At 39.9% G+C, this 20,174-nt stretch overlaps 1 protein-coding gene across 13 annotated transcripts in view; it reads left to right on the top strand.

Annotated features, from left to right (window-relative positions):
• Window positions 1-20,174, top strand: part of stxbp5l (syntaxin binding protein 5L) — an 82,943-nt gene that overhangs the window by 47,706 nt on the left and 15,063 nt on the right. For 4 of the 13 annotated variants that reach the window (XM_088315735.1, XM_088315733.1, XM_088315731.1 and 1 more), the window contains exons 9-20: window positions 1,058-1,133; window positions 1,310-1,464; window positions 1,598-1,670; window positions 1,877-2,024; window positions 2,745-2,812; window positions 3,660-3,700; window positions 5,069-5,283; window positions 5,533-5,714; window positions 5,853-5,978; window positions 8,989-9,140; window positions 11,241-11,309; window positions 12,213-12,278. In XM_088315735.1, the coding sequence (XP_088171861.1) occupies window positions 1,058-1,133; window positions 1,310-1,464; window positions 1,598-1,670; window positions 1,877-2,024; window positions 2,745-2,812; window positions 3,660-3,700; window positions 5,069-5,283; window positions 5,533-5,714; window positions 5,853-5,978; window positions 8,989-9,140; window positions 11,241-11,309; window positions 12,213-12,278 (1,371 nt within the window). Of the gene's footprint in view, window positions 1-1,057; window positions 1,134-1,309; window positions 1,465-1,597; window positions 1,671-1,876; window positions 2,025-2,744; window positions 2,813-3,659; window positions 3,701-5,068; window positions 5,284-5,532; window positions 5,715-5,852; window positions 5,979-8,988; window positions 9,141-11,240; window positions 11,310-12,212; window positions 12,279-15,932; window positions 16,038-19,008; window positions 19,063-20,174 lie in introns of all 13 variants that reach the window. The other 9 variants (XM_088315736.1, XM_088315734.1, XM_088315732.1 and 6 more) reach the window with 4 other exon arrangements.

Genomic DNA, 20,174 nt, shown 5'->3' with positions numbered 1-20,174 from the left:
CTTCCTGCTGACGCCGTGAAATAAATCAGCTGCTTCGCCACTTGCTACACTTTGCGGTGAAATTGAACAATTCAATCGAATGCGCTCCATTTGCTTGTCTGCTGCTTGACACACTTCCAAAAAGCTGTGTTGTTGTGATCTTGTGATGAAGATTTCTTCTCTTTTGATACAGACCCTCAGACTTGTTATATAATACATTGGGTTCTGTTTTTAGGGCAGCGCATCTTTACAAGAGACATTATGCAATTATTTCACAATTTAAAATGGGTCTGGTGTTGCCACCGAGTGTTAGTGTGTTTTTTTTTTTTTTCATTGTGCCAAGCTATCAAAACCGCTATTGTTTCAAGAGTACATTTTACAGTTTGTACTTGTTTTCTTGTAATTAAATACAAGCATTAATTTAGTACTATGGCTTTTAATAGAATCATTTATTTTTTTAAACAAGGCAAAGTAAACCAGTAATTTATGTAGCACATTTCGTACACAAGGCAACTCAATGTGCTACACACAAACATAGTCCCAGCACCTACAAGCATTTACAAACACAAGCATCCATACTCCTCCTTAAAGGGCACGTCAACCCCAAAATGTTCCTGACAAGAATATGTTCTATGCAGGCCCACTAGTCGTAACATGGTACTCTGGTTAATATTGCATTTGCAGAATATGAGTTCAGCAGCAAAGCCACTCATTTTTAGCCATCTCAAGGGGCGGCCATTTTGTCACCTCTATGGACTGAAAATGACATCAAAGTTGCTCAGGTAACGACCAATCATGGCTCAGCTTCAGAAAACAGGTGAGTCGTGATTGGTCGTTATCCGAATCCTGAGCAACTGTGATGCCATTTCCAGTCGATAGAAGTGACAAAATGGCCGCCCCGCCAAGATGGCTTAAAACAGGTGGATTTTGCTGCTTGAAGCAAAAGCATAATACGTGCGATAAAATGACATTCATACGGAGCTGACAACGTTTATTATTTTGACAGGTTGATAAGGCTGCCAGGAATATGTCTTATTTTGAAATAGTACGCATTACTTTGCTGTTTCTTGTGCTTCAGGTAAAATACAGAAAGACGGGAAGAAGGAATCATGTAAACCAATACTGAAAGTGGATTATAAGACATCAAGGAACAGGTGTGTGTGTGTTTTTTGTTTTTTTTACCCAGCACAATGATCCTGATGATTCAAAGATCATCTTGAAACATTTTCATTTGAAACTTTCATTAAAATATGCCCAGTCGCTGGAGTGTTGGGGATTCTTGCAGCGACCAAGAAAAAGTCTTCCAACTATTTTTTTTTCTCCCCCGCAGTGAGCCTTTTGTCATCTTCTCCGGAGGTCTTTCTTACGACAAGGCAGGACGGCGGCCTACGTTAACCATCATGCACGGCAAGGCAATTACAGTGCTCGAGATGGACTATCCTATTGTGGAGTTCATGACGCTTTGTGAGACTCCTTACAATAACGGTGAGTGCAAAGAAAAGTCGCAGTAGAACTGTCAAGGTTGAAATGTTGCTCTATAATTCATTTTTCCAGAAAGCAGCCATCACAATCAATACAAGAGCTGTACAATATTTTCTTTTGTCTTTATATTTTACAGAGGTTCAGGATCCTTATGCTGTGGTGGTGCTTTTAGAAAAGGATTTAATAGTCGTGGATCTGACGCAGAGCAAGTATGTATTTCACAGATTCAAAGTCATTTTCCAGCAAAGTTGGATATTATGAACGAGACATCCTCACTTGTTGTCTTTGAAGAAGCGACGATATCACCCGGAACCCTCGGAGGGACGAGACTAATTAGAGAAAATAACGAGTGCAATAACGGCGGAACAAAGGAGTATTCAGACATTAATGTCTTTTCTGTTTGTGATTTCCACAGCTTCCCTGTCTTTGAGAACCCGTACCCCATGGACATCCATGAGTCTCCAGTTACATGCACGGCTTATTTTGCAGACTGCCCTCCGGACATCATCCCCGTGCTTTACTCCATCGGAGCTAAACATAAGAAGACCGGCTACAGTCAAAAGGTTGAGTTGAATCACATTTTGGAATGAGGACGTTTCTTCTTCTGGCTTAATTGTGCAAAGTGCTTTGAATTCCATGAGCATAATCGGTCGTCACGTCCTCTATGGTGCTTAAAGACAAGGGAATGATCCGGTGTTTGTTCAACCAACTTTGACAGAACAGGTGAAAGCACTTCCTAAACGGTGAAACCGATGGCAAGAGCTACCAAAGATGACTATATACAATTGTTACGCTTCGTCCATTATTCATTCGTAAAGGATATCATATGTGTAGAAATAAATGGTACACAATATTTTCCGGACTATAAGGCGCACCCGCATATAAGCTGCCACAGCTCTTTTTGAAAAACAAACAAACAAACAAACAAAAAAAACGATATACAAACCGCACCAGGCTATAAGACACAGTTTTCTATGTTGAAAAAACATTGTTGTTTACTGCAAGTACAGAATAATTTTGTACTGTGAATGCACACAAGGTACATAAGCAGATTGTTAAAACAGTGCCTTTTAACATGGCAATAACTTTGCTAATTAAAACAGAACAGACCAAAGTGAAAAAAAAAATCTAGATTTATTTAGTGTATTTTCTGACCTATAGAGCGCCCCTACCAGTGAAAGAAAAATCCTCCAAAAACAAAACAAAAAACAAGCAAAATTTCAGCAAGTCCAGTTTAATAAAAAAGAATAAATAAATCAATAATTTGTTTGTTACCGTACCAGGAATGGCCTGTTACTGGAGGTATGTGGACGTTAGGCTCGCATACCTACCCAGAGATCATCATTACTGGGTAAGTCACAATTATTGTATTTATTGTGATGTCTTGTGATACGAGTTTAATTTGTTCCATAATCATGATTGTAACTCAGAAAACTAAAAAAAAAAAAAAAAAAAAACACAATGAAAATGTTTTTCCACACAATTTTATTGTGTTTTTTTTGTACTGAATGTTGAAAGAGTAAACACTATTGACTGCACTCTTACTTGGAAATGTGTCACTACTAATGAGTTCAATTTCTGTATGGCCCAGATGCGTCAAGGTTGACATGCTTTTGTTTTGTTTGCTCGTCCTCAGTTCATATGCCGTTCCAATAGATATCCTGTTCGAGCCCAACTCAAGAAAATGTTGCTTTTGTTGTTGTTGTTTTCCATTCGAGAGTTCTATGAATCCATACGAGGGCAAGATGATAGTGTTTTGCATTTGCTGTTTTGTGGGTCTTATAATTTTAGATTTGGGACTCTGCCAAGCCCAGCATAATGAGCAGAGCGCAAAGTGGGGCTATGCCGCACTCTGAGAGGTTGGCAGAGATGTTAAACCATTCTGAAGCAAACACGCAAGCTGGTCTCTGCTGCTGCATGACTCCTGCAGTCACGTTTTACCTCATATTTTAGTTTTTTGCCACGTAGTAGATAGGGAATTGTGTTTTCTTATAGCACAAGAAAACGACAGACTGTGTCTTTCCTTGAGTGTGTTTAAGCTTACAACAACAAAAAAAAATGACATGCATCTATGCTACGTTAGCAAGAATGCAGAAGAGCCTTCTACATATAATAAAGAATCTTTCTAAGATAGTGAAAATTTTTGTATTACCTTAATTATTCTCATTTGAATATTGTTATTGTGTTTCTTTGTCCAGACATGCAGATGGATCAATCAAGTTTTGGGATGCATCTGCAAGTAAGTCCACTCTACAATATAATTTGACATTGGGTGTTTTTACAAATATAACATTATGTGAGCATCAGGTTTGACAAAACATACATACATATATATATATATATATATATATATATATATATATATGTATATGTGTATATATATATATATATAATGTGTATATGTGTATATATATATATATATATGTGTATATATATATATATATATATATATTTATGTGTATATATATATATATATATATATGTATGTATATGTTTACTGTTGATCACATCAATTTGTTTAATTATCTATTTATTTTTTCAAACAAGATTTTCATATTATTCAGATGGTACCCTGTTTTTCAAATTACTGACTGTAAATTATATGAATCCCTTTGGAAGCACTAAAAGCTTGAGATGAGTATTGTCATTTCCGCTCAAAAACCTCTACGTTAGAGAGTTATTTAAGTGTTAGCATCGCTCTATTAGCACTCTACACAGCTAATCATGCAAAGTCACGTTTCTAGTTTTCACTTAAAAATGTAATTTTTCAACTCAAACATCTATTCTGTTGCCCGTCGTGACGAATCGCTGCTTGTTTGTGCATTCATAGCTTAGCGGGCTAATGTCGCCATTATGCTAAGGTCACATCGGTCAAAGCTCTTTTATTTTTTTGCCCCAAGTATATGCTGACTGTCTTTTGATAATAACTCTCCATGCTTGCTTTATTGGTCGTAATATATTCTGGTTTTCACATTCAACATGCTCAATGCGTTATTTGTTGATTTGATTTTCTATCATTTGTCGCAACTGTCTTTGTTTTCAACACCCTTAAAGAAGCCTTTTACGGGCACACTCTGCACCTGAAAGACATTAAGTAACGAATGTATGTGTCATCATATAGATATGATCGGTCATATACAACTTTGTATATCATCCAATTTCCCTTAATTATTTTAACATGATTTTTTATGTACAACAAATAATGTAGTTATTCGTCTTTCTATGCTAGCAATTTATAGTGACACGCAGAACAATTGCAAGCCGTTCCACTAGAGGGCAGAAGGTAGAATTATTCTGTCTTCACGTGTAGCCATTCATATGATAGAACAACAACCTCGTTCGTGGTCAACTAAACAGACAATGCGTATATTCTTGCACTACATTAAAAATTGAAATCTTGAAAATAACCAGGCATCCACAGGCAACTATCAGCAGTCTGGAGCAGTTTGATAACTCATCCACCTTAATATGTTGTTCCAGCTGAAACTGTAAGCCTGGGGAAAACTCTTCTTGGCAATTATTGATGCTGCTTTTCATCACACAGTGCACAGGTGTTGCATTTTGTTGTAATTGTGTTTACTCCACAAATAAATATTTGTCCAATCAGTTACCCTGCAGATGTTATACAAGCTGAAGACCTCCAAGGTGTTTGAAAAGCCAAAACAAAATGAGGGTCGTGCTGCAGAACTGGTGGACGATGACCCCTTTGCGGTGCAAATGGTCAGCTGGTGTCCCCAAAGTCGCATCTTTTGTGTCGTTGGGATCTCGGCGCACATCATCCTGTACCGCTTCAGCAAATATGATGCCAACACTCAGATTGTGGTGAGTTCAGATGAGACTTTTTAATACTCAGAAGAGTCCAACTTTCTCATTCTGGCCTATTCAGAGTAGAGTGCTAAATTAATCCAACACATTCTTACGCAATGTGGAAAAACCGAACAAAAGGGAGAACATGAAAACGACATAAACCTTGAACTGCTGACTGTGAGGCACTGTTCCAACCTGCTGCCCGTTATGTCTTCAGAAACCCAAAAAAATATTGCAAGATAATCTAATTTACCTCCTCCCCAGTCTCTAGAGGTGCGACTGCAATGTGATCCGGAGGATGTCATCTCTCCATCGGAAAATGAAAACAATCCCTGCTTCTCAGAGCCCCACTCCGGCTCACACTCTCCTCAACCGCACCCCCAACACCCAGCGAGCCCTGGCGGCGGAACACCGGAGTCCATCAAAGACTGCACCCCCTGCCTTAAGTAAGTGACTTCACCCAAAAAATCATCAATATGAATCCTGTGGGTGAGGAGGACGTATTGAAGTCGATGAAAAATATTTGACCTCCTGCGTCCAAGTGATGGCGTCTAGACAAAACACCACTTTGTGTCCACTTTCAGGGTAAAGGATCGGGCCATGCGGGTACCTCCTGGCTACCAGGCAGAACTCGTGATCCAGTTGCCTTGGATAGACGGAGAACCTCCACAGCAGATTTCAAGCCTGGACATCAACTCCGCGTATGGCCTGTGAGTCATCCTCCGTAATGTGATGGAAGTCGGAGCCGAGTGTGTTCCGTGTGAGTTGCCACGATTGCAGGGCTATCTTACCCTACTGAGCATTGCAAGTATCTGGAGCTTCCATTTGCTGCTGTTTTTAAAGCAAAGCAGCTGGTGGAAAACTGGAGTACATTACAAGCTGTGGCAGAGTGGATGTTTTTGTTGCCTTTTTTTTGTAATTTACCATGAAATTACTGTAACTAACCAGCTGTGTAAGTGCGAAATGGTTCTGTCTACGTGCCAAAGAAGCACTTTATAGATATGGGCGTGCCCTATGGAGTAGTGGCATATTCCGAGGCTGTTGTGCTGGAACTACAGCGTAGTTAGCAAATCATCTTGTAATTGACGGCTCTGCCTCCGTTCCACTTCACTAAAGGTTCTGTTATTTTTACATCAGTTCAATCTTCCACAAAAATGTCGTCCGGCGAACATGTTCGCTGACTCCGACTCTTTCAGTGCAAATGATTTATTTTCATTTATTGTGACTCACGTTAGAAAAGCCAGAAAAGAACCTTCTCTAGCTGGTTATGAAAGCATCCAAACTCCGATTTTGATGATACACAACCAGTCAATCAAACTTTCTCTTTGCCAGTTTCGACTGGTAGAGTAATTATAATATTTAGTTTGTTTATTCGATATTATATTTTTGTTTGGTCATCATTCTTTCCAAAGACTGTCAGTCGGGTTCGCATTTGGTCTTTTCTTGACTTTTGAGTAATTGATAAGCCGATTGTTTGCGTTACATTGGGGGTCTCAAGAACCGGATTCTTAACGTGTTATCATCTCTGTTTCACAATTTGAAGGTTCAGGGTTCAATTAATTGGTTTCTTCTGGCTTCCTTCGACATTCTAAAAACAGGTTAATTGCAGATTTTAAATTGTCCTTATTGCAGCTATGAATCATAATAAGAAAAAGAATATATAAAACGTCTGTAGCACTTTTTAAAAGAAAACTACTTCTTACTTGACTACTTTTCAGCTTAAAAAAGGACGGAAAACTGTGTTTTATTTTGCGCTGCTGTGGTTGGACTGCAAAACAATCAGCATTTCTGTGGTTTCCTTGGCTTTCTTTGTGAAGACATTACTGTGAGAAATCAGCATGTCTTTCACACCAACTAAAATCAAAGTACAGAGCAGAGAACTGCTTAAGGTGACTGAATGCCAGCCTGCTGATTCAGCCAGCATTCAGACTCGTTTTGTGATGGAAGATAATAATATTTGTCTCCTTCCCAGTCTCTGGAGAGCCATGCCTGCTGTGAGTCGGAACATGTCAATAGTGTACTGCACCTCATTATTTGATGTCCCTACTCCTGCTGTTCTGCTGGTTATAGACGCTCACAAGGAATTTGAGAACACAATTATAACATTTTTGTCGGAAATTCTGCCAGGAGTGCACCTTTCATGCAGTTTGATGTGTATATTTTTACCAATCAAACTTTTTGATTGGCGGGCCACAATGGGTTCTAAAATTTGACAGAGGGGGCGCAGCAGGAGCAGACGGATGGAGTGTTTTGGTAACCTCACCTCATTTGAGAAAAAAATACATTTAATTTTAAATGAAAGTGAACAAAAACATTACAACAAAATGTCTTTTACACACCAAAGTATTTAGAAAAAACATTAACATGGTTTATTTATTTAATTCTTTTCAAATTTGGCAGGCCGGAATAAAACATTTAACGGGCCGCATGTGGCCCCCGGGCCGTAGTTTGCCCACACCTGATGTAGAAGAAATATCAAAGTGCTGTGTTGTTTCTCTTTCCATGCAACTGTTTCCAAACCTGTGCTTTTTGACCTTTTGGGCGGCTCGTCCTCATTTCTCTGTTCCTTTTAAGGAAAGAAAGCAGAATGGTTGCGCAGTTTGGAGGCAGCAGGGGTGATGGGGAAAAGGGAACAGGCCGGCAACAAAATAGAACAAGCACAATTGAAATATAAAATGCTAAGGAGGGGCCGAATGCCCGGAAGCCATGACGGCGAGAAAACACATTTCTTATGCAGGCTTTCCATGTATTTGGGGGCATCAGTGTTGATCCATCACTTTAATTCTAAACTGATTCTAGAGCAAAGTGATAACAATTGGCGATGGAGCGTTTGGGAAATCAAGTTTAGATAGAATGGCACTCAGAGCGCAGATTTGCCAAGATTGAACAATCCTATGTTTGTTTGGTACCAAATGGATCACCTTCAGACGGACCTGCTGTGTGCACGTCTCAATTTTTGTCACTCGGAGCTGTGCATTATGAGTGAAATAATAACGTCAAGACATTAATCCATGAAATTTTAGCTCAATTGTAATGTCAGCTACTTTGGGGCTAAAAAGCAAGTTTTTGGAAGGGGGGGGCCTCTTGACTGTGAGGCAGACGTGATAAGTATAGAACTTTTTCACAGGGAAGACTCACAAAGTGCTTCACATAGTTCAAACAAATCCATTCATTCATTTTCTGTATGGATGTCCCTCGCGGATGAGTTGGAATCAGGGCACATAAATACAAGTCACGTGACTTAAGAGTTTTTATGGCATGAAAGCTGTTGTTTGGACAATTTTTTTTTTTGCTTTGAATTCTTCACCTGGCATAGAGAAATCTCCCAAAAAAGGTCTTCAAGCTGTTTCATGCCACTCTCAGTTGAGTTTATTGACAATCATAAACATAAACCAAAAAGAATAACTACTGTCTTAGCTTAGCTTGATGCTAATAAACATACTGAAAAGCATCTGCTTGGTGACAATATAGGGCTATAAAAAAAAAAAAAAAAACTTCCAGGCAGGAACGGATTGCTGTCATTTCCATTCATATCAATGGGAGAAGATAATTTAAGATTGTTTTTTTGTGTTACGAGGCTCTGTATTTCAAGGCACCACTTCCTCGGGAATCCGAATTATATAATAATATGAGGTCTCGAAAGGTGACATTGCGAAAGTAATTCATGTGAATAATCAATATGTATGCATGTGTCTTCCTTCTGTGTTTTTTCATCCCCAGTTTGGCATTCGGGAACTGCAATGGCCTTGCGGTGGTGGACTACTTACAGAAAACCATCCTGTTGTGCATGTCCACTCTGGATTTATACGGAGCCGCCGATCCCTATCAACGCCTTACCCGCTCCCCCCGCAGGAACAGACAGTCCACTTCAGGTAGTGAACACACACATCTGGACACACACACACACACACACGCACACCCGTTTCTCTTGATATGCATGTAGCCAACTAACGCGCACCGAACACCAACTCAAACTTGACGATTTATGTAGGCTCTCCTCTTCTTTGTGCACTTGCACTCCTTCTCTGTCTTCTCTGGAGCAGATTGCATACTTTGAGGCTGATCTATGTTTAAAGTGGACTATCCACAGGTACCTTTCATGGGTGATCAATAATGCAGGTGGTTTAATTAGATTCCCCAAGTACTCAATAGCGTTCCCTTTTAGGCGTTACTCAATCAACACCAGTGGACAAATTAAAAAGTTCCCTCTCAACGTAAATAGTTTCATCAAGGGAGGCTGTTCACACATGCTTAAAATGATAATGTTCTTATGGATGTCATTTGTTTAAATGCCAACCAACGGAGGTGTTTGATGCTGTCTGTTTGATATTAAAATACAATTTCATACTCTGATTAAACTTTTTTTTTTTTATTCAGAACATTAGCGTGACCATTTTGCAGAATTTCCTTTAGACCGATGATGGATTCGTAAGGATTAATATCCCACATAGTTATACGCACTGTATTTATTTGTATGTTATTTATTTATTTATTTTTGTGAGATATCCGTATTGTACAGCTACAGTTTCAGATATTGTAACTTTTTTTTTTCCCCAACCACCGGGCCACAGCACGGTCCAAAATGCTTCACAGGACCTTCATTAAATTATATTTTCAATTTATGATTGTTCAACTGAATGTAAATCTAAAAAAAATCTGTAATAAGCATTTGATCTTGATCATTCTGACAACTCAAGAAACTGACAAAGCCCATCAATACTAGAGTCAGTCAAAAAAAAAAACATGGAAAAAAAAAAATCCGGTTTCTTCCTTCTCTCTCTTACTTTCTCTTGCACAATTGAATACAAAGACAAAATAAAAATAAGAATCCATTCACATGCCTGTCACACATTTGCACTCTGATATAAAGTGCATGTTAACAGGATATGTGTGTCAGTCTGCGTTGCATTACTATGCATGTCGTCCTTTCAGTTGTGTCCTGTCTATATTTTAGCACTGCTTGAACTGAAGCCTTTAGTGGAAAGGCACACTGTCGAGGTCTTGTCGTCCCGCCTGACCTGCGCCTCCCTTCTCCTTGAAACTGATCTTCACTGTCCAAAAAACTCTTTTTTTCCACACTAATGATCTGTCAAAATGTCCCCTCTAACTCTGAATACATTCTCTACAACATTCCGCAGTGTTGTAGATGGGATGCTGCTCTTAAATGTGGTAGGATTTTACATTACATAATAGCCACAAGTGTAGCCAGCATGTTTTAAAAGTATTCGGCGTTTGCTTGAAAAGCCACCGACCAGGTAGATGGAGGCTTACTTTTTGAGTTTGTGAGGTAACTCTTTGCACTGGCTGTTGCGTAAGAGCTCTTTATTGGCTTATGCCGCTCTTACGGTTTATAAAGGTCTCTCTGTGTTGGCTTTACAAGATCAATTTGGAAAGGAAAAATATAAAAAAAAAAAAAAAAACAGTCAATGTGGCCTTTTCACGCACCGCAGGTGGTGCGAGATTTAACAGAATACAATGCCGAACAACAGGCCCAGACGACACCAATAAGTGAGACAACTCTGTTAGTAGGTTTTCTGTGCTTTTCCCAACACTTTAAGCAACCAGACAAAAGTTAGGAGATGAAGCAGCAGCCATATTCAGCTAATGGTACTCTTATCATTTATTTCGACGTTTATTTACTTCATTTGCGCATTACCTTAGTGTTTCTGCTGCTCAGTTGCTACTTGATTTCACTTTCTTTTACACTCTAAGACCGTGTGTTTTTTTCTCTTTCCCTTTTTTCCCCCCCTTCATTATCCTCCTCCACGCACTTGATTTCGATAATTCCTCCTCCATCCTAAACACTCTGTAATTTGTTTTCTCATTCTCAAACTCACTCCACAAAACCATTCGCCTGCACTCCTGATTTCCCCACAACTTCCTCCTTGCCATTTCTTCACTTCACTCATCCGATCCTTCCTCTCCGACCGACTCTGTGGCTGCTGATGTGGGCATGCGGGCCTGCCTGACAGAGTTTTGCATGCGCGGCCTGTCTAACTTTTATTCCGATTCAAAGAAAAGGATCCGTACATCCTACCAGAGTAAGTCAAGCCTACCTGATAGGTTATACGGGTTGTGTGTGCGTGCGAGAGGTGTTGGTGATTTCTTCTGTGTGTGAAGCTTGCTAAGACGACAAGGTTATCGGACAGGGAATAACCAAGACAAACCAACGAGATGCTTGGAAAAGAAGCTGGCTGCGTCTCTAGCCGCTTGATGAAACATCATAAATGATTTAGCCAATGAACTGAGCTGCCTGTTCCAGTCATGTCCAATGGTTTGTCCGTGTCAGAAACACCCCCCTCATTGGGGTCTGTTATTAGTCCAGTCCAGTTCCGAATGTTACATGATCCATTTGATGAACTCTGTTTTTCAAACTGAAAGTGAGCTGAGTGAGAACACAATACATGCTCACTTTGTCCCAAAAGTGAATGTTGAGTCTTCTGGGTGACACTTAGGAGAGTAAAAAAAATGAAATCTCTGTAAGTGCATGTGCATGATGCATGCATTGAGATTGCAATCCTGCATGTGTTTATTTATTTTCTTACGTTTTCCGTGTGTGTCACTTCCAACGTGAGATTTGCACTACCTGACACAGATGCTGAGTGATTTTCATGTCACCACGCCTGTGCAATCTGAATTTGACGTCCTAAATAAATATAATTAAAAAGTTGTAGTGCAGGTCACACCAGATTTCAGCCACTCTGTGCTTGAAAAGGAACAAATAACACATTTTGAATTGCAAAGCTGCTGCACGTAAACTGATATTATTCAAAATCTAGACATTAAAATCCATCAAAGATAAAAAAAGAGTATTTTTCCCCCTCAAGGCTCCGAGTGGCTGACACTAAACAAGATGCAACTGTTGAAGCAGTGATGTCAAAAATAATCACACCGTGTCTTTTATACTATGTTCTCTTCCTCTTGACTGCCATGGGCTGTGGCAGGCCTTACTGAACTATCTGACAACCAGCAGTCTGTTGACATGGAGAGAAGCAAGTCACCCACCTCAGGTATCCAATCACACACCACAATCTAAAAATGCCAAAGTATATGACTTGATGCGACGAGGATGCCGTTATCGTCAAGACCCGGCAGCACCTGTGTGGTATGTGTGGTTTTAAACGAGATACTTTTTCTATGTCTCAGTGTTTTAAACTTGCTGCTCAATGTGTTGAAAAGCCGGTTGTTTAAAGGAAGAAAAAATTGCTGCTGTTACTTGACCAGTTGGTTTATCGTTAAGTCCATAATGGGCTTGTTCGGTGTTGCGTGAGATTTCATAAAGAATTTGCGATGCAAGCTGTTTGCTGGACAAGGAAGGAAAGTCATGTTTTATTTATTTTCTGATTGAGATGGCGAGATTTGATATTCTGCGCGGTGGTCTGTTGCAAGTCTGTGTGCTGTGCTGCAAATATAGGCTTTTTGTTGCTGCCATATTGAAAACGGATTAATGCGTGAACTCAGCTCTGGGTATTCAACTTTACAAACAAGAAAGGGTGACGGAAATGGAAAAATGCTTTTTGTTTCGGTGAAGGGAACATTTTTGATGCATTCGCAGTGAAATGTGAACTTAAAGGGCCCAATCGAGGTTAAGTTGCCCTGGCAATTTCTTTTTGTTTACTCATTTACCGCCATTGACAGCGAAAGACGTCAAAGATCCATTTTTCTTACTCGGCTGGTATTGAATGAGTAAAAACAGATTACACGGGATTGTCAGAAATTTTGAACGCGTCTGACGGTCACGTCAATGAAAATTCATGTTCGTCACGTCATGTTTTCGTCATCAAAGACCCACCTTTAGCCCGTCATCGTCTCGTAATCGTTGTGGGGGGAAAAAAGGGCCGGCAACGAAAAATGTTCTTCATCGATATCAATATCTTAATGGGTTTTTTTTTTTGTTGTTGTTTTTTTTTTTAATTACCTCAGTAAATTATTTGTTAGACCACATTTAAACAGAACAGATAAGCAAATTCACTGTGGGAGTAAAAAAATCAATATCTTAATGTTTTTTTTTTTTTTTTTTAATTACCTCAGTAAATTATTTGTTAGCCCACATTTAAACAGAACAGATGAGCAAATTCACTGTGGGAGTAAAAAAAAAAAAAAAAAAAAAAAGGCTGAGCAGATGAAGTGGCTCTGCCCCGGATATGAAACATGATCACTGATAATTCGGCAGCTGGATGGCCTTTGTATGACATCAGTCTTGCTGTACATCACCGCTAAATGTATTACAAATGCTCCATGATGGTGGCCAGGCAGACGGGAGCACGTTGGTTTGAGGGCGCTGCCTCGTACAAGAGATGAGAGAAAGCCATGAGTGGCCGAGCTCAAGCTGTATGAATAAGCTCGGGATTTGTGCCTCGGCAATTTGAGGCGCAAAGTGGGGTGTGTAATTGAAGCGCCAAGTGTCATGGCAACAGTGGGGGTGGACACATTATCATGTGTGTGCGCACACGTGTCTTCCCAATAACAGCACAAACTCTAAACAGTCGCATTTATTTCAATTTGAAGGAAATGAGCTCGGATGAGGAATTGTTTCAATATTCGTCTCCCTTCGTCGGTTCAAACGCGATTGCCGAGGTAATATTGCATGATTCTTGATGACAACATTTTAAGTGTCTTGTTGACAATTTAGTGCGTTAATGCGACTCGTAATTGTTCGATCTGAGCTCTCCTAAGTGCCATTTTGTTTTATGTGATATGTGAAAATGATCTTGATCGGTGTTTGTTTTGAAAAGTCGCCTACGTTATAACACAGACAATAAAACACGTTCATATTTTTAGCACGCGACTACCAACAAAGGAAATCACCTTTTCGAGTTTCCCCTTCTATTATTCAGTTCTGTTATTGTTTCTGATTCAACTTCAGGACACCACTGGGCCCCCTTAAGGAGAGACGCAAACAAGATAAGGCAAATGAAATAGAAGCGCTCGCCGTGTCTTGGGAGTCTTTTGGAACTATCATGTGAAAAGGGTCATTTTGTTGCGTTATAATCTTGTCCTTTTCAAATTAGGAGATTGTACAAAGGTAGGCAAACTCAGATGAAGGAAAGGGATTATCTGGATAGATCAGGATTATCTTTCCTCCTATGAACATTAAGTCCACCTCCTCTTGTGGCTGTATTGTTGTCCTGTTCCTTCTGTCCTCCACGTTCGAGAAAGCACGCTTGTTTATTTAATAATAGTTTCTCAGAGCTCCTACATCCTGTCTAGTTTTGCACTTTTTTTTTTTTTTTTTTTGCTTTTTGTCATCAGGCGCATTCATTTGCATTTCTCCAGCCTGAATGCAGCCCCCCTCTCACATTTTTAGCCTTGTCTTTCTGTGCTAGTGGCATTGTTTGAAGGAATTTTGGACCGTGTTTGGCTGTAATATCGCAAGGCCAGACCCAGTCAGGAGATGGGCTAATAAGCTGACATGCCACTGAGTTGCGCCTTGCCTGACAGGATATATTTAGATGTTAGCATGTCACAGGAGGAAGATAGTGTGCTGAAATGATGTCACCTGTTCAGATTCCGAAATGGGTTTATGAAAAGAGGAAAATTAAGTGACTTCTTGACAACTATGTACAGTATTTCAGGTCATTCAAGTTGCTTCAAGGTCTTTATGATTTATTCATGATGTATTGCATTCAGCATTTCATTTTACACTGGTAATTGGATTTCATTTTTTTCCCCCCACCATGCACATTTGCATAAATGTGGTTACGTAAATAATTATGGTAATGATTTTCTCACAAATAAAAAAAAAAAAAGGTCTTTCTAGAGAATCGCTCCCTCTATGCACCACAACCACCTACCTTTACCGAATTCCAAATTTAGCCAGCAGTTGCAGTCACGAATCTGCAACTGGGATGCGAGGAGCGGCTCAAACCTCTGCGCTTCAAATGCTTCTTTTTACAAAGCTCTATGAGGGGGCGGCGTTGAAGCACATCATTGTTTCACCTCAGTGACTTTTGTGTTGTCAGATGATGACAGAAACAATTGCTTTGCACGAGAGGTTCTATTCTGCAGTGATCCTTTTTTTTGGCAAGGCCGTGTGAAGGCTTTTCTTACGACGATTCATCGTATCTTTTTAGCGATAGTTTGGCACGATAATTCTTGCTAATGTTGGGATTTAAATGAACTGTTCGAAAGTAACGTGTCCTTTGCCTAACCGTGCTACTATGATTGCAAGAGGCGTGTGATGTCATGGACGGTGTCGATTCGAATGCAGTAGTTTGGTCGAACTAATGAGGCATGTGTGTGTGTGTGTGTGTGTGTCTCCCGAAAGCTTTTATTGAATGACCAATTTGTATTGTACGACATTAGCTGGGTGTTGGACATTAGTGGTTCTTCTATATAATGGACCACTCACTTTTGAAGACATATTTGAGTGTGGTTAAGAATTTCTTTGCATAAGTCTTGACAATGTGTCGCTCATTTTGGCCAGCGTCGAGGTAACAAACGGCTTTTGTTTAAATGAATGTGACGGGTGTTTTATGATGTCTGAAAAATTAGAAATCACTGGAGTGCTGTTGCTGGGATCCATGTGTGTCACATGACGTTTTACCCTTTAACATATCTTCCAGCTACTGGCAAGTCTCTCTTTTCCCAAGTTCACCCAGTATGTGTCTCTTTCCCTTTTGCTCTGAAAAGTCTTGTCTGTTCTGTTGGATCTCCTGTTCCAGTTCATTACCCAACCTCCCTTCACAATGACCCACGCATCCTGCCAGAGCCTGTGGCCAGTCTGAGAGCCAGCCACTGCAGCCCAGTCTTTTACTTATTGGACAATGGTAAGAGGCGGGATGTGTCATGGATCCACCTCATAGACATCTGTTTGTGGCTTTTGCACTGTATGCAACAATGACGTGGACAATGGCAAGTGGGATGTTTTTGGACGGGTGTCTGGTTCAGTGTTGCGCCATGCATGCTAATTGGGTTTCTGCACGGTGAGCAGCAACACCTGCAAAATACACACACACAAAAAAAAAAAAAAAATTGTAGCCCAGCATGGTTTCATGATTTGTGTGAGCAAAAAAAATAATACAAATGTAGGCCAAGCGGGATTTTATTTCATGGCATATTATTTTTGAAAGCAAAACATTTTTTTTAAAAATCGAAACGGTAAAATTGCATCAGGCCACCATACATCACAGTACAATTGGAAAGCCATCTGAGCATTTAATCGATGTCCTTGATATCCAGCTTTCAGTTCATGTTTGAGTATGCTCTTTGTCCTCACCAGTAAGACAATTCAAGTGTCTTATTAGTAACATTTTTTTCCCACTGCTAGCACCACTTTTAGCTTACTAGTATGTAATAAACTACTACTGTAAACTAATGCGAAGCACTAGTAACACTACTAGGCCCAAACAGTGGGCATGGGTCATACCCTAGTAACTACATGTTACTAGTAACATCACCATACATCCATCTGTAATCCAAACCGCTTATCTTCACTAGCGTCACAGGCCTGCTGGAGCCTTTCCCAACCGTCTTTGGGGAGTATATGGGATCACCATCAATTGGTTATCCTACAACTGTAAAGAACTGTCACACAATTTTCAGGGTAAATAAAAGAATATATTAAGTGTTACTAGTAGGACCGTTCTACAAGTGTATCCTTGTCATTCTAGTAGTGCATTCATTTAATTTCTTTGAATTCCATCTTAAGGTCCGTCTACTAGTATGTTCTTTGTCCTCGCTAGTCGTTGGACAACCTCGGACAACCTTGGCATCTTACCATGGGGACCAAACTGTCCACTATACTAGTTCACAGATAACACTTCACTACTAGTGCAAGTAGCGCAACGGTGTCAACTTGTACAGTGGTCTCCAACCTCCGGGCCGCGTCTCCGTAACGGTCCACGGTACCTGGTACTAGGCTGAAAAACATTGTATTTTGAAAAGTGACCGGCTTCTCTCCGTTACATCGATTTCTTAACGTCAAGAAGCTAATTGTCTCGGTTGCTTTCCGCTAACATTGAACTCACAAGCTAGCAAAATGAGAGTGACCACATCCGAAGCCCGTTCTTTACAATTTGCAATGAGCACGATTGTCTTACGACCACTCACTTACTGGCGCTTAGATCTTTAGCTGGATATCAAGAGTATTGTTTAACGCTCAAACGGCCGTCCATCCGAGCTGCCATGTGTTGTCAAAGTAGGCTGTTCTAACGTTGTCAGTGTCCTCCATGCTTTCATGCAGGTGACTGTCTCACCGCTCCTGTCATCGCCGGGTAGACGTGTTTGCTTTATGCGTATGAACTTTGACCTATAGGGCCCTTCATGGCAGGCAAGGGGTTTGCATTTCCACGGGATACTTCTCCTTCCTCTAGTGCTTCGTTGTGTTACTTACCAACGAGACACAACATGACATTGCATTATTGGCACGTCCAACGTAGAATATCATACGAAAATATTTTCTCGAGCGACGCATTCATCACCGTCTGTCTTGTTTGTTCTACGAGATGTGTCGCTAATGAAAGTGATGTTTGCTTATTTGGGGCCAACATGCATTCCTTAATCAAAACTTATTCGACATCATTATAAATGAGTGCGTATTACTCTATGGTCCCGTTGGCCAAATGGTCCGACATCTTTTCGCCGGATGTTAATTGTGTGGAATTTACTCATGAGACATTGCAATTCCAAATGTTAGCTAATGTGCTGATTTTGTCACTGCTTGATATTGTAAACAAGAAGATCCCACAAACCATCACCCGCAGAGGAATTGTAGGAATAAATTGATCATGTCGCAATCGCGACTGAAAACAAAAGATCATGTGATGATTAAATATGTTAATCCTCTCAATAAGCAACCATCCCTGAGCTCTTTAGGTTTCTCGAAATATTTTACATCACTGCTCTGTTATGCAAGCTGTACTTTGAATGCTGCAGCATCTGGCCGAGGTGCTTTATTATGAAAACCACAAAGGAGCCTTCTGTTCAAAAGTGAGAAGTTATTTTAATTAAAAGTCTACCAATCCCCCGCAGTCAAGCGAATACTGTATAGGTTTCTTTCAAATGATCGTCAATACCGAGCTCCCGACAAGGCCATATTCACATAAAGAAAGTTTTACTGTAGAAGCAGACATATTGAAACCGTTTCATGGTCAAGTTGTATTCAGTAAAAGATGTATTTTTTTTTTATCCTTCCTGAAACAGTTTTTGGATGGGAAAACTCATCAGGTCATCACAAGTTTAAATTTCACAATGACCTACGTATTTCCACTTAAATGCTTGCAAAATGTGGTTTACAAGTTCTTTTGTTGGCCCCACCGTCTTGTTATTTTTGACCCCAGGTCAAATCAGTTTATTTCGGCTTCCTTGTCAGATGTTCCCATGCTATGCAATCTGAAACGTTTAATGAAATGCAGTCTAGGCTCAAATGTGTTCTTTTCATCTAGTTGCACCTTAACAACGGATGAATACTGCCTACACTGTAAAGAAACACGATCCAATTGCTTTGTTGTTTATTCCTGAGCAGCTCTTAACATGAATCCAAACAAGAAATCATATTTCTCAGAGATTGCTGGGATCGCTGATGAGGAACTCCGGTGCAGCATGCATTTAAAAAAATCTGCACCTGCAGCATTTTTTGCATGGTCAGGTTTAATTTGAATGATTTCCATTTTTTTTGTTTTATTTTCCTTGCGATTAAGCCTTCCTTATGTTCTGTTTTATTTTTCTGTTGTTTTATTTCGTACATATTTATTTTTGAAGGGATTAACTGGTGCTTTGTTTCCTATTCCTTTGTTTCAGTCAAGGGACCCGGCAGAAAGTTAAGTCTGCCAACAGATCTTAAGACCGATCTTGGTACGGTAGGCGAAAGCCAGCAGTTTTCACGTGTGTTCCTTTGAGTCATTCGGTTTCTACTTTTCTGTCGTGTTTTCTAGGCCTTTGTGTTGCTTTATTCTTATTTTCACTTCAGTTTTTTTTTTCTCTCAGTTTCCTTGTCACTCTCCTGTTTAACCAGACGGCCTAAAATGTTTGCCCATTTTCTTCCCATTGGTGTCCTATGATTTGATTTGAATCTTCTACGTTCATTTCTTCTACATTTTGCAAGTGTTTATAAAGGTGACTTGTAATCCATAACTCTTATTTCGACATTGGGCTTTCTATCACATTATCTTGACTGGTCCATCCGCTTATTTTTTGCAATCTTTCCTCCATTGACAGCGTTGCTCGACAGTGAATGGATCACGCACCGCCTCTGTCATTGTAACTGGATCATTTTCTTCTTTAACAGCATTGCAGCAACTTGAACGTTCTCGCTATACATGTCTAATTGCATCTACATCATTGTGGGTTCCCTTTTTCCTCCGCCTCTGCAGTATACCACATGCTGTCTCTCCTCAAAACGTCTGCTTCTTAAACTACACAAGTGCCTATTTATTACACTGTAATAACCTTTTTTTTTTTTTGCAGCCTCAGCAAAAGGGTAAACCCAAATTTCAAAGGCAAAACCAAAAGAGATTGAGAATTTCATTTTAAATTGGAGGTTATTGGGAAAGGAAAACTATTGTTTGCCATGTTCAAATTTTGTAGTACAAATCGCCGGTAAACAGTCAACCATCTTTTATGCAAATAACAACCGTGGGAGGTTATATTTTAGTTAATAACGTGTCCAATCATTTTTTTGAGTATCAAAATAGTTTCTCGATTTGTGCGTGCGTGCGATGTGAATGAAGTCTTTACATTGGGATTCTCTTGACATTCTTTGTCCTCTACATCAGTTGCCAAAATGAGTCTGTCTTGCGTCTCTGTTTGAAATCTTACTTCTAAACTGAAGACACGATGGAGGGATATTGTTTGGCTCCCTGTTGTTACCTGCTGGTGCAATTCTTGCACACAGACACAAGGTGGAACCCAGTTGTTTTTCATCCTTTAAAAAAAATCTAAATTAAATTATGTATGCGATAAATGTG

The sequence above is a fragment of the Idiotropiscis lumnitzeri genome, chromosome 14 (assembly GCF_059441095.1).
Source record: "Idiotropiscis lumnitzeri isolate Australia: NSW breed Sydney's pygmy pipehorse chromosome 14, RoL_Ilum_1.0, whole genome shotgun sequence".
In the NCBI taxonomy this organism is placed as follows: domain Eukaryota; kingdom Metazoa; phylum Chordata; class Actinopteri; order Syngnathiformes; family Syngnathidae; genus Idiotropiscis; species Idiotropiscis lumnitzeri.
This window is presented reverse-complemented; position numbering and strand designations above follow the sequence as displayed.